At 26.7% G+C, this 15,033-nt stretch overlaps 1 protein-coding gene across 1 annotated transcript in view; it reads left to right on the top strand.

The window, feature by feature from the left end:
* Positions 1 to 14,284, top strand: part of LOC132927206 (gamma-butyrobetaine dioxygenase-like) — a 32,974-nt gene extending 18,690 nt beyond the window's left edge. Inside the window, exons 4-7 of the mRNA XM_060991690.1 lie at positions 8,315 to 8,420; positions 9,599 to 9,801; positions 11,698 to 11,864; positions 13,045 to 14,284. Of these exons, the coding sequence (XP_060847673.1) occupies positions 8,315 to 8,420; positions 9,599 to 9,801; positions 11,698 to 11,864; positions 13,045 to 13,199 (631 nt within the window). The 3' untranslated portion in view covers positions 13,200 to 14,284. The remainder of the gene's footprint in view (positions 1 to 8,314; positions 8,421 to 9,598; positions 9,802 to 11,697; positions 11,865 to 13,044) is intronic.
* The last annotated feature ends 749 nt before the right edge of the window (positions 14,285 to 15,033 follow it).

Below are 15,033 nucleotides of genomic sequence, written 5' to 3'. Positions count from 1 at the left end.
GAAACGGTGAATTCTATAATACGTATATAAAAACTAAGTAAAGTTTCAGAATATAAAGTTTGATCCAAGAATATAATAACCAATTATTAAACAGATAATATATATTTTATATAAAACGGGATAGTGGAAACTACGGTTGAAATAAATCCTATGGTTACTAATATTATAAAATTTAAATTGATTAGTTTTTCAATAAATGTTTCAACTTCACGGATTTATATAAAAAAAAAAAACTTTAGTAATTAAATATAAGTATTGGTTTTAAACTATAATTTTTTTTTTTATTATATATTTTCCACAACAAAAAATGTTATCAACGTAAATAAAAAGCTAATTATAATGGGTAATTTATTATAAGTATGTGAAATTTGTTTGAAACAATTCAAAGTTCTAATTTAAGAACTTAATATTATTTTTTTAAATAAATAGTAGGGTTGGCGTTAGAGGTAATTTTTTCTCTCATTTATATAAATTATTAACTAAACAAAATATATATAAACACCTACGTATTATACACATTTTAGTTATGTATTGCAGGTACTTTATAGTTTTTTTAAAAAAAAAACAGTGTAATGGCATTTTTCTAATTTATTTTTTCTCAAAGATGACAAATATATTCCCACGAGAACTAATATCTGTTTGGGTATTTTTTTTCCCTTGCCGAACAGTAAAGGTATATTTGTTTTATTAAAAATAAAAATAAAAACGAACGAAAAACCGTATAGAGTAGTCCCCAAAGTATGTAGAATCCCAGGGAAAAAAAGCAAAACGTACAAAATAACTCTAAGCTGCCTTGGGGTTTCGAGTACATGAACTCATTTTCTTTATCCTTAATGCAGTAATTATATCGAACACTTGAAAATGGTCGGAACAATGTGATTCCAAAACACAAAAGAAGTTCTGATCAGACACAAAAATCGATCGGTTTTAAATTGAACTACGTGTCGAAATAAAACACAACGTGTACTACAACGATATATATATATATATATTTCTATGATATCTACGTAGTTTTTTACCACAACGCTTATTATTGACATATCTACAAGCGATTCCGTGTTTACCGTTACGTGGTACGTTGAAATGATAACATTTCGAGAATGCGAGGCTAGTGACCAAAACGTGTGGTCTTATAATACTTTTAATTTTTTTTCTATCTAGGCGATATTCAACGAGCTATATTCACTGATTTCGTAATTTATAGTGCTATGATAATTTATGATGGCACTTGTTCAAAAATATAAATCAAACAATAATATTTTATTTTATTTTAGAAGAAAACAATTAAAAGGTAATATCGTCTTATTGGGGCATGTAACATTATATATTTATATACTTACCATTTTATTAATTTCGTAGAACGCACGCACGGGTAGTTAACGCCCCAACAATGTATAATAACAACCATAATAAAGTCGTGGATCGATCAATATAATAAATTTATTGTAATAACGACGATAAAAAAAAACACGACTATATAAATTATTAGAACACTAAAGCAGAGAGTTAATTACAATATAAGGTTGATATTAAAATAGTTTTGATCGCAAGTGTGAATTCAAAACCAAAATAAATAAACTGAAATAAAAACGTAGTAAAATCGTAAGGTTTTACCTTATACCAGGGTATAACTATGACCGAATCGGGTGAATCTGACCTTAAACACGGTTTCCGGGAGGCGTTTCATACGTTATCACTTATCACTTATACATAAATCATATCGATATTATTGCAGAACAACATATTTTTACAAATATTACAAATCGTTTACTTTACAACCATCATAATGAAAACTGCAGAACGTCAATGAATCTACAAAATGCACCGTTGCAATTTTCCCATTTCTAAGACAGGGCGTTACGGTGGCTATTATAGGCGGTCAATGTATTGTTTCCGTTTTTATAATATCGTAGCGAATAGGGATAAACACATTACCGATACCTTATCAAATTACGGATACGGTTTTAACTTTTAGAGTCCAATACTTCACACCGTAGGGATACATTAGTCCGCTCAGCTGATCGAATGTCGCTTCTATATTGTTCTGTACTATTGTACTAATACCTATATTACAGTATCGTTGTAGCGAATAGTGATATTAAAATATTGTTGTTAAACCACTGCAGGGAGTAACTCGATCGCAAAAAGCGCCATTCGTGGAAAACCTTCAGAAGAAAAAAAAATTCGAATATTGTGTAACCAATGGCGTTAAATAGTAAAAATTCATATTTTTTGCATATTTATTAATATTGCGAAGATGCACGAATTTAGATGGGCTATTTTAAAATCAAAAAATAATGCATTTAATATTACACTATTTTTGTATGTATCAACACAGAACTTCACTATAACTATACCAGTGGCGTATATAGAAATTAATTTCGAGGGGGGTTAAAAAAAAATGTCCATTCTTGAATTCCAATTAACTATACAATCAAAATCAATGCCTGTGCCAACCATATACATTTCCGGGGGGTTGAACCCCTAACCCTCCCCCCCCGATCCCTATATACGCCACTGAACTATACAATAACGATAATATGAATTAATGTAAACTTACCAATGTCATATTGAAAATATTGATTTTTATTATCTAGTTTTTAATATTTAGTTTAATAACATGTCAATTTTTTTTCTGATGGTACGATAATCAACAATATTTTTTATTTGATAATTAATGATATTATGATGAATTAGTTGGTAGACGCAATTGCTATTTTGTTCGTTTATTTCACGTTTCAATGGGTAACTGGTCGTTATTATTTAGTCTTTTATTTTGATATAATTAAGTAGGTAGGTAGGAAGGTACTCGTCTGGAACACATAATTCGATAAGACTAAACTCCTCGTTAAAGCATTTTCAGACAAAAAAGAACAGCAACCATTTCGAAGAATTTATTTGAGACCCTTGAGATTTTGAATACTTTTAATACAATGTTAAATGCAAGAAAACAATTTAATTGATTCAATGGTAATACTTTTTGAAACATGACCGTTTCATTTCTTAACTTTAATATTTTACATATTTTTTAAACCAAACATAATAATGTATAAACTAATATAATTTGGACTATTTTTAACATTATAATGTTATACCTACTTATAATACATTATTATACTTAAGCCTTCATTGAAACCATACTGGATATAGGTATAATTTAATAATTATTTAGTACATTTATATTATTATTAAATGTGAATCATACAGACATAGTAAGATGATTTTATTCAAATGTAGTAAAGCTTAAAAATTAAAGAATGAAATTAAAATATCAATATTTCTAATAGTACTATCCATATAGTATCTAAACACTTATAGTCTAAAAGTCATAACTTACTATATATTTGATAGTGACACATTTCATTATTTATATTTCCATAGTACCCAAAAGGTCAAAGTATGAGATAACTGTTGCGTAAACATAAACTATTTTTTAGTAGATACTTTATTGATTTAAAGTTGGTTTTCCTATAAATTTTGTCTTTTATCTATGAAAAATAAAATGCATTTATTAGTTGGAGGTAAGTAAAATACCGTAAGTTATCATGTTTATTTTAAAATATGTTAACAATTATATTATTTTTTAAATAAAGAATTATAAAATAATTCCTATTTAAAATAAACTATCGCATAGGTACATATTATATTTGAATTCAAATTAATACAAATGAAAAGGCACAGGTTCGAACAAAACATTTTTAGTATTTTCGCAATATAGAATATTATAACATACACCTACGCTAATTTGAAAGTTGGCTATAAAATATATTTTGTACTGTCTAAATAGACTTTCTGTCATTAGCTTCCTTTAGTTAAATGATAAATTGTATTAAATAAATTAATAAAAAGTTAATAAAATTATAACTTGATTGTTGAAATTCAAGCATAATTTAATAAATCCATGAACCTCAATTCGTTAGGTGCAACATGTCATTAAATTTATAATGACCTATGAATATCTTCTATGATTTATTAATTCTTACAAAAATTTAAAATTGAATAATTTACAACTTAATACAACTCAATTTATTAATTCATTAAATAACGAATCATAAACAATAAGTCTATTTTCAATTGAATTCTAAATCAAACAATCTATAGTAATATCTAAACAAAAAACATCTTATTATAAGACATATTAAAGCTCCGGTTTTAGTTAAATTGACCTATGTTGCAATATACGTTATGAATTATTGCATTGATGTAGACGAGATAATACGGTTATAGCTTGTAAAATAGTATAAGAATGTGTCATGCGTATATTCTTGTTTCATAAATTTCCAGTAGACTGATCCAAAGAAATAAAAATGTCATGTTTTGGTTTATTCGTTTGTTTTAAATTTCGTAGTACTTATATACTTGCATATGTATGACATGCATTATACAGACCAATAAATTTATTTGCAATGCATCATAGGAATTACAGTAGTAACAGTAGGAGATATGCTATGTACTCTTCGAAATAAGCAATAAAGAAGAAAAAGAACTTCAGATGCAGACGGGTGAAAAACGGATTCAATATACGCATATGAATGGTATTGTTTAAACGTATTTAATTAAATAAAGAAGTGCGAAATTCAAAATGAATAACGAATAATGAAAAATGTCACTGAGGTAGAAGCACATATTCGAATAATAAAAACGTTTTTATGCTTTAAATCTAGTCACCTTAAATCGATTATATCGAATTACACTAGTATGCATGCACTATATACTTCGTTTTCTGTCAATTCGAAACGATCTAAAACGCTTGCTGTTTTTTTTCCTACCTGATAACTATAATGGATAATACCAAAGTTATTCGTTGTTCAGAGAATATAGTATGTAGGTTAATTGAATGATAGGTACCTAACAGTTTACATGAATAATATGAATAATATGCATAGTGCATAAATATCGTGAACATTTAGATTTTAATATAAGTAGATATATACAATAATATAAAATTGTATTATTTGTATTTATTATATCATTTACGTATACTGTATAAATTATAATTTATCAAAACGTTTCATTGGTGAACACGATTAGATTATATTTTAATGAGTTTCCAAAAAGGTTCCAAAAATATTTTAATGAACAAAATTCCAAAACAAATCTTAACAATTTTGAGGCGAACCTATAAGAATCGTATTCTAAAAAAATTATAACGATTTATCATTGATTTAATGCCAAATAAATTCATTTTCGCATTTTTATTTGTATACTAGTGATCACATACCATGTCTAGGCAAATATTTGATAATCGATTTCGACATCATTTAAGTGTTATTCGATATCCATTTCCAGTCTAGTTGTATAAAAAGTGATTAATTTAAAAAAATGCGATTAATGTGTAATATAATAATATATATATATATATATATGTATATATAATAATTAATAATTCAGTTGATTAAAATATAATATTTCAACACATTCTGTATTTTATTGATATAAGAATTTTTTTTTTTAAAGAATTGTAATTTATTCAATGACAATTTACAATAATCTATATACGAGTGAGTACAATAAGTAAACGAGTGGAATACAGCATTAGACTATGAAAATAGACAACGTTCAGAAGGAGTTTCTCACATTAGAAGCGCTTGAACATTAGTGATAATTTTAGCGAGAAATAATATTATAAACACGTTAAATATGATGTGCATTGAGAAGATCTTTGAAGGACAAAGTGAAACACATCTGGCCGGATTACCTGGAAGTGTAATTATATGAAGTTGAGCGACGAAAGTGTTCGAATGATATTCCATTTTGGAGTGTAGGCGTAAGTAATAATATGTGGTAACTGTTTGCCATATGGTGGGGATTTTAAGGTCACTATTCGCGGTACCATAAGCTTATGTGATAAACTTTGTGTGTTGTAATATTCAAATCGTATTATTAATCTTGAATGTAACAGCTAATGTATTCGTTCTTTAATTTTTAACGATATCGTTTACAAAATTAATAATTATAGTAGGATGTCGAGTATTTCTCATTTTACAGTTTTACAATCTTATAATTATTGGTATGCAACAAAATTCGTGAAAATGAAAAAAAAAGTATCAAAGGTATTACGTACGTATACGGTTGATATTTATATTTTTCTTTTAATAAGTTCAGACTCAATTAATATATTATTATTATTATTATCCCGTTCAGGTATAGACCTATATAATAATAATGTTTGTGGACAAGAGCAATAACCACTGTGGATTGTTAGAATTTTATAATCGACTATAAAATGTCAGTAGGTACTTGCGGAAAAATTATATGAGATCATTACTGGCGCTGACCGTTTTACGCATTTGCTCAATTGCACGTAAAATAATATAATTAATTTATAAAACATCATATTCTAACATCCACTAAAATTATATTGTACAATGTACGGTGTTATAAAATTTAGATAGACGAGTATACATCGGGATGTAATTAATAAAATATTAAGATTGGTCCAGATACTTGCAGGAGTTGAGGAGTCTGACTTCAATTAAAAAAATTATCTGTGATCACTATATATGCATTATAAATTAGGGTTCGTACTGATCGTTTTCAAAGAGTTAAATATAGGTAATTGTGTGCCTTTTTAAGTGAGTGCATTAGTTCAGGTCGTATATTATACGTATATGTGACCGTAGTAAGCGATCATTAGTGTAATAGTATATAATATATATTTATATATATGACTAAAGTTTAAAAGCGTATAGCACTCCCTCACTGGCACGCACATGTCAATAACACACTAAATTGATATCATGTACTTTGTTGTTTGTGTAAAGTATCAATTTTCTGCCAGTTATATCAAATGAGCCATTTGTACAATAAAATTTCGGAAGGCATGTTTGAATTCGTCGTGAAATCTACTTTATATTTTTAATTAATTTTTGTTTTTTTACTTCAATATTATTAACGTCTTAAAATTTTCATGATTCAAAAATTTAATTTTGAGAATTTACAAGTTCGACTTCGAAAAAAAAAGTTGAAAAGTCGTTACACGGCTAGGAAAATGATATAGACAACGGCGGAAAAACGAACTTTGGTAAAAATGAGTAGGCAAATGCTTTATATAATTTTAGCTTATCCAAGTTGAAATCTCGATCAGACGGCGTACGATTATTTCGGTTCGCGGTTGTTTTGAATCGACTTGTCGTTTGCCACAAATCGTCAAAGACGCGTACACCGGCGGGCCACGACGCAGACGGCTTGGCGACGTGGGTTGAGGGGGGGGTGTCATCTGCTTCGGGCGACTCATCCGATCCGAAACGTATATATTATATATTAAGTAAATAGGGTGTGTATTAATATATTGTGATACGCGTGCCGGTTATTGTGTGCGGCGCAGCGATTGCCATGTTTATACGGTTGTTTTCAAAGGGCAGGTAAGGTGTGCTTAGGAATACGCGACGGTACGTTATATGTTATATTATAATAAGACCGCGACGCGCACACGACATACGCTCTGAACGGACGTAGTCACGAGTGGAAAGTTTCTGCTTTGATACCCACCCGACTCGTACGTCGGTAAACCAATCGCGCGTTTATATATATATATATATACTGTTTAGTGTATACCATACCTACTATTATAATACACCCGTGTGTGCCGGCTAATAACTACTACGATATAGCCAATATGATATGATATATAATAATACATTATGGCAAATATATTATTATGACATCGTGTACCCGCGACGAGTATATTTGTATAATACGACATTACGAAGTATTATATATATATATATATATATTATACGTAAACCGAGTCGTGTGTGTATATATATACCTACCGGGAAATCGTAAACGACGTGCGGGTAGACGGGTGATGATACCGTACACATGTACAATATTATATATTCTATAATATTATAATAATAATATATTTTTGATGTGACGTAGGTACACGATCGGGTCGTTCTATACGGCGAGCTAAACGCGCACACTAACAATAATAATACGAATAATAAGTGAAATATTATACGATACGTCCTGTGCGTTATTCCGCGTTTCGTATAATTTTATACACAAGTACTATATATATATATATATATTATTTGAAAAACGGTGACGTCGCGTTATTGGACGATCACTGCGAAGTGTAGTTAATAAGAATGCATAAATTACAGAAATGTCACGGTAGGTACTGCGTGAGTACAGCTACCTCTACCCAGCTACGTCGGAATAAACATTATTCGCGTACGAACAGTATATACTCTCGTACGTCGCGATGAAATTCTATTAAAATTCTATACAATTTGAGGAGAAAAAAATGAATAAACGAATTCTACGAAAACTAATATCTCGTTTTTGTTGTCTGTGCTTTTTCCAGGGAAACGTTCAAAGTTGAAGTGAACTCTGATGCGACCAATTTAGCATATAGATCAACATACTTACAGCTACATACGGACTTGCCATATTACGAATATACACCGGGGGTAATTTTTATTTGATTATTTTTGTGATATTTTTATTAAAACTATATAAAAAATACAAAATACAATTTCAAAATATACAGAAATATTTTCTACAAAATGATATTATATGAATACGACTTGATTTTCTGAAATTGATCAATAGTAAAAATCTAAGAAAATACTATGGTTAACGCCTTTGATTTAATGTGTATAATACATTTTAAATATAAAAATACAAGAAATATACGTAATATCAAATATTTTGTTTCAAGCATATTGACATACTACTGTATGCGTCTTATACAGTTTGAACTATAAGAACTGGTTGACAGCTATGGATTCTATAACTAGAAAAAATAATAACATGAATAAAAATCTGAAAATCGATCAACTTAAAATCTAAAATTACTGTTTTAAATTTGATTCAACTTAATAATAATCTTGAAGAACAATTAATAAAAAATGCAAATTAATAGAAGTATAAAATCACACATGTCGTAAAAATGTGGCTATAAAAAACGCATAAAGGTTATTATCAAATGACTTACAATTCTATGTGTTTATTTTGCTTAAAATTAACGAAACCAAACAATTACTTTTTCTCTTTTTAACATACTTTTTAAAATTAATTTAAATTCGTAATAAAAATAACAATTTAGGTATAATTTGTTTTTTTTGATATTTTTATTATTTTATAATGAAAACGAAATTGAACATAAAAAAGTATATTTAACGTTTGTTTCTAAATAATAATAATAATGAAAATTTTAATCTCAATATCTTAAAATATAAAAATATAATATTTTTAAATTTGTATATTTACCTCAAAACTTAAAATATTTTGAAAATGATATCACCATAGTCTATGGATGAGTTAAAATCTTGACTCTTAGGAATGATATCAAGATTTAATAATTTAAATAGTTGTTTTAAAACAAGTCTTAGTATTTTATAAAAAAAAAAAATAAATAATATCTTATACTTATATTATTATCACATGCAAGTTCAAACTATTAAAAAAAAAAGTGCATGGTCTTCTTAAAATGCAATAAAATATTATAAAAATACATATAAGCTAATAAAATAATATTATACTCGTCATGATATTCAAAAAAATAAAACATATGTATACATTATATACTATTTTGATGTTTGTGGAAATACCCGTGTACACTATTCGACATTTGGTTTGATTGAAGGTTATTTTGCTGCACTGCATCGTTCAACCAGAATCCAGTGGCGGTGAATCCGAAGTGTCCGACGGTCTGTCGGTGTGCGACCGTCTGAAGGAATTGGACGTGGACAGCTATAAGACGTTGTCCACGGTGCCGGTGAGGTGGATTGATCGCGGCCACGACGCTGGCTACAGCTTCCATAACATTTACGTCTCGCCCGTAATTTGGTTAGTGCCGCGTCGAACCGGTTAAAACTATTACCGTCATCGCCTCCATCGTAGACTTTTGTAAAATAATTTATTATATAATAACACAAAATGTATGGAGTATAATATTGCTGTTTAGCTACGGATATTGGAAGGCAGCTAGGATTATAGCCAGACAGTGTTACAAGTGAAATTAGTGTGTATAACTTATTATTTTAATTGATTTTAAAATGAAACCACGAATCGAAGGTACAACGATATTTATTTACTCTTAAATTAAACTCGTATAATATCTACCGGTATATATGCCTAATATTTATCGACCTAAAACTAAGTAATCAAACAAATATTTGGCTACAAAGTCCCGGATGTAGAGATTTAACGTTTAATTTATTCGAAACTTTATTTAGTTGTATTAGCTATAATATGTGGTTGGATATCAATTAATACCAAACTATTACATCATGGTTCTACTACGTTCGTTGCCACCAATATATCTTTTTCTTTAAATATTGTTTTGAAATCTAATGTATATATTGTATGCGTAATAATTTCATATTGACATTGAATTTTATGAATACATTTATAATATTATATATATATTATGTGTAGCTCAGTTCTGAGCGATAAATGCATTGGTTTAATGATGTGTGATTTTTTTTTTTTCATGACTGACATCAACTTTAGGATTGAGTAGTAAACACTAAAATTGCTTCGATCTTCAATTTAGACTGCAATAGTTCTCAATTTTTTTTTTTTTTTGTTCACAGCACCCTTGGGTGTTCTATAAAAATCCCAGGGCACCCTACAATGTATGAATAATTTATATTTTCAATCATTTTGCGTCACATCTAAGATCAGTTCACAGAAAAATCGTGTTAAGAACTACTGACTTACGGAGTGGTTTATGGTGGTAGTAAATTGGATCTTTTTTCCGAGCTGTCAAAAGTTAATTTCAAAATAATTAGGAAAAACGGGAATTTTTATCAAAAACAATTTTAATGATATTATAGTTTTGTTATTTTGTTATAAAATAATTTACCGTAAAAACTTGAATTTTTCAACACATTTATATTTAGATATTAATAATGTCTAGGCATAATAATATGATTATTAAATATTTCAGTTTAATTGTTAATTATTTATGAACAATTTTTTTTTACACATTTAAAGGTACACTGATGAAATTTGATATTTAAATTAATTATATTTTTGTAATTTAAAAATATTATTTATTTATACTTGAGACTTTTCGAAACTGTGTATATTATAATGTATTATTATTCCCCTATAATACGCAATTAAATTATTTCGAAATATTTAAATTAATTTTAAGTAACGTATTTATACTACACACATCTATTCATATCGACATGTCGATTTATGATTTTATATATGATTGAAATCAAAAAACATTTATTATAATAACCTACTCAATGACGAGGTTCACTTAAAAACCAACAACTACACTGCAGAGCCATTTCTCAGTTTATATAAATAATTATTTGTGTAGCCAACTTATAGGCTTATTTTTTCCTCATTAAACAGTATACGTCACTGAGTTTCAACGTTCTTAATTTCAAAAATTATACTTAAACTTTTTTTTCCATTCACAGTTACTGAACAAAATAATTCAATATCATATAGTGAATATTTTATGTTTAATCAAAATAAATATACACAGCCCGTAACTAACATTATCTAAACAGTGCTCCTTAAATTTATTAACAGCATTTAGCACCCTTAATAATAATAATTGAAACACATCCACTGACTCGAAGACGTACATCACATAATTTAATATTTATTGTAACTAACTGAAAATGTGTATTTAGGTACCTACTTTGAATGTACTAAATATTGTAGTTTTACAATAGACATTAATTAAACTTTTATTTTATGTTTACTTTTATACAGCGAAGACAGTTATGGAAATATCAAGAGAATTAATTTTAGTGAGCATCACAGAGATTCGAAATTTCCTGTATCAATAGATAAAGTACACATTTGGTATGATGCAATCGAAAAGTTTGTTAAGATTGCGTACAACGAAAAAATCATCAGCACTTTTAAAATGAAACCGGGTATATATTGTTCATGTGCTTTATTATATTATCACACATTACATATAAGATACAATAAATAGTAGAATATATTTACAAAATTGAAAGACTTTCTGCAAAAACCAGACATTTTTTAAATCTTTTAGGGTAATCAATAAAACACTATTTATGTTTTAAATTATTTTTTGAAAATGATGCTTGTTTGAAATCTTGAATAATATGAAAAATACTGGAACTTTATCTGTACCTACTATTGATTTCTCTATATTTGATATGCATTTTGTAAAAATTGCATGGGTGACTGCATTTTTCAAAAGATTCACGTACTGTTAATAGGGGTAGTAATATTTTCTTGTAATTATACTTGTGTCACATTTACCTATTGTACCTAAAATTGTCAATTTCTTTTAAAAATTTAAAATTTAAAAATTAAATATTTACTTATTATGTTAAAATCTCAATTGTAGGGAATTGTTTGATTTGTTTTATTCCATGATAATCTGCATATTTTTAAAAAGAGGACTTGTCTGGTTTTTGCAGCAAGCTTTCAATAATAATTCTTATTTAATTGTTTGGACATTTGTCATTTCGATTTTAAAATGACTTATACTTCATTAATGACGTTAATAAAAAATTAACAATATCTATTTACACTGTACAAAATGATTCTCTTGGAGTTAAACAATATTCAAACATTTTTAATAATAATTATATTTTTATTAGATACTATTATTATTTAAATTTTACTTTTTTGAAAAAGATAGTAGGTATAAATTTTAAATTGCATACTCTAAAATAGAAGATTTTTCTGAGAATTATATTAAACTTAAACGTAACTTAACTTAACTTATGGGCATAATTAAAGTTTAGTTTAACATTTTGCGCGATACCTCTGTGTCACTCCTCTACACTCATTAAAACTTTAAATACTAAGTGATAACTAATTAACTACTCGTTTATGTATAGAAATACTCAGAAAAATATTTTACAATATAGAATTAAAAATTTAAGTTGTCATTCAATAAATAATAATTAAAAATTAAAATAATAATAAAAATAATAAATGATAAAAAAAAAGTATTTGTGTATATTTCCAATGTTTCATATATTTTGATAAAATAAATAAATAAATGTTCACCTTTAAAATGATTACCTTCCCTATATTCATTATATATTTAAAACGCTTTTATTTTATTTTAAGGGGACATTTTAACTTTTGACAACCATCGAGTACTACATGGAAGAAAAGGATATCAAGGCTCCAGATTATTAATTGGTGGTTATTTGGACTGGGATTTAATTAAATCAAGAACTAGAGTTCTCCAATCTCAACTGTCAAATAAAAATAATAACTAATCATATGAATAATTTATGAATAAACAAATCAAATATTTATATAATTCGATAATTATAAACTATTAACTATATTAAATAAGTTCAATTAAATATGGTAAAAATTATATGTAATTATATAAGTACTCATTTTATTAATTTGCAATTTTTTTTTATTTTTTCATTAGTTTAATATTTAACAAACACGTGTATGTAAGATTATTTAAAGTTATCAATTATAACATTTAATAATATAAATATGTAAATTAATTACGTACTGGTGAAATTGCAAATAATCATACTAGTTTTTTTGTATATAATTAATTCTCTATTATTATTTAAGATACTTTTTTATTATTAAAAATAATAATATGTTATGCATCCTAGAATTATACTATCAAAAATAATGCGTTTTGACTATTTGTGTTATAATAATATGAGCTCTTAAACTCAACATAATTCTATAATAAAACCAGATTTTACGAATAATATATGAGATACATAAAGTGTCCAGGCATCCTCTTTCATACAGAAAAGTTCCGTAATTTAAATATCTATTTTTGTGTCCCGATAAAATCTTTCGGTACGCTAATTATTGTTTTCTTTTTATTAAAATATAATAAAATACACATATACTTAGAAAAGATACATTAAGAAAATGTCAACTGAAATATTAGACGTCAAAAAAACACATCAACTAAAAATATTTTTTTATTATTATTTGCAATGTTTTATTTTTGTTTTAACACCCGAATTATATGATATAAATATTGTTTAAATGTTTTTTTTATTCATTAAACTATTAAAGGATGAAATGCTATTTTATTAAAAAAAAATGATTTATTTTAGTAAACATAAAAAATAAATCCCGTATTAATGTATTTTATATCTGCAGGTCACCTTTGTATACATAATATATCTAATAATTTACCACAAATTAATTTATTTTTTATAATATCAAAGCAAAACTCAAGAATGAATATTATTTATAATGTATACTATATTACACAGTATAGTGAGTATTGTAACCAGAAAAACATAAATTTTATTTTATGTTAAATCTAACAAAATCTCATAACAACATGCAATTATATTCAATTATCTTAATATATTGTCTTATTTATTTGTTTTATAAGTTATTTAAACTCTCGTTATAACACGTATAAATAAGTACTTTCGAAATATGCCTGAGAACATAAAGTTGAAATGTAATAATGTGGTGCACCGTTGAAAAAAGGTTGGGCACACCTCGTCTAACTTATTTTAAAGAGTTTAATATCGGCAATATGTAGAGATAAAATACGTACGAACTGTGTTTCATGATTTTTATTATGTATTTTTTGCACAGTAAATGATCGTTATAGTATTTTACGTTCAGTACCTATCATGCCACTAAATTTCTACACACACATGCACAATAATATATAACGTACTAATAACATAGTATCACAAACGTAAGAACATTGTTTTTTTTTTTTCACAAAGGGTAATTGTGTTACGTCAATCGTACTTTCTTACCAAGCTTTTACAATATTCATTTGTTTTTTTTTTATGGTTAATAAATATGCATTCTAAAACCATACCTAAAATAATGTGTATATACGTGTGCATTACATGTAAATTAAACAATTTAAACAATTTACATTTTTACTCCTTTAGTGATTTATCCACAAACTCTAAGCCTATTAAATATTTTATTTATTTTTTTATCATTTTTTTTATCTTAAGCCTAAGATAAATTATTATTTATATACGGACCCTAAGTTCATTAATATCATTACTTACCTACTTAAAATTAAAAAGAGGATGAAATTTAAATAGTTTGTCACAATTTTTAAATAAATTATTGATAAAAAAA

The sequence above is a fragment of the Rhopalosiphum padi genome, chromosome 3 (assembly GCF_020882245.1).
Source record: "Rhopalosiphum padi isolate XX-2018 chromosome 3, ASM2088224v1, whole genome shotgun sequence".
NCBI classification, from domain to species: Eukaryota; Metazoa; Arthropoda; class Insecta; order Hemiptera; family Aphididae; genus Rhopalosiphum; species Rhopalosiphum padi.
The sequence above is the reverse complement of the archived record's forward strand: the minus strand, read 5'-3'. Positions and strand labels throughout refer to the sequence as shown.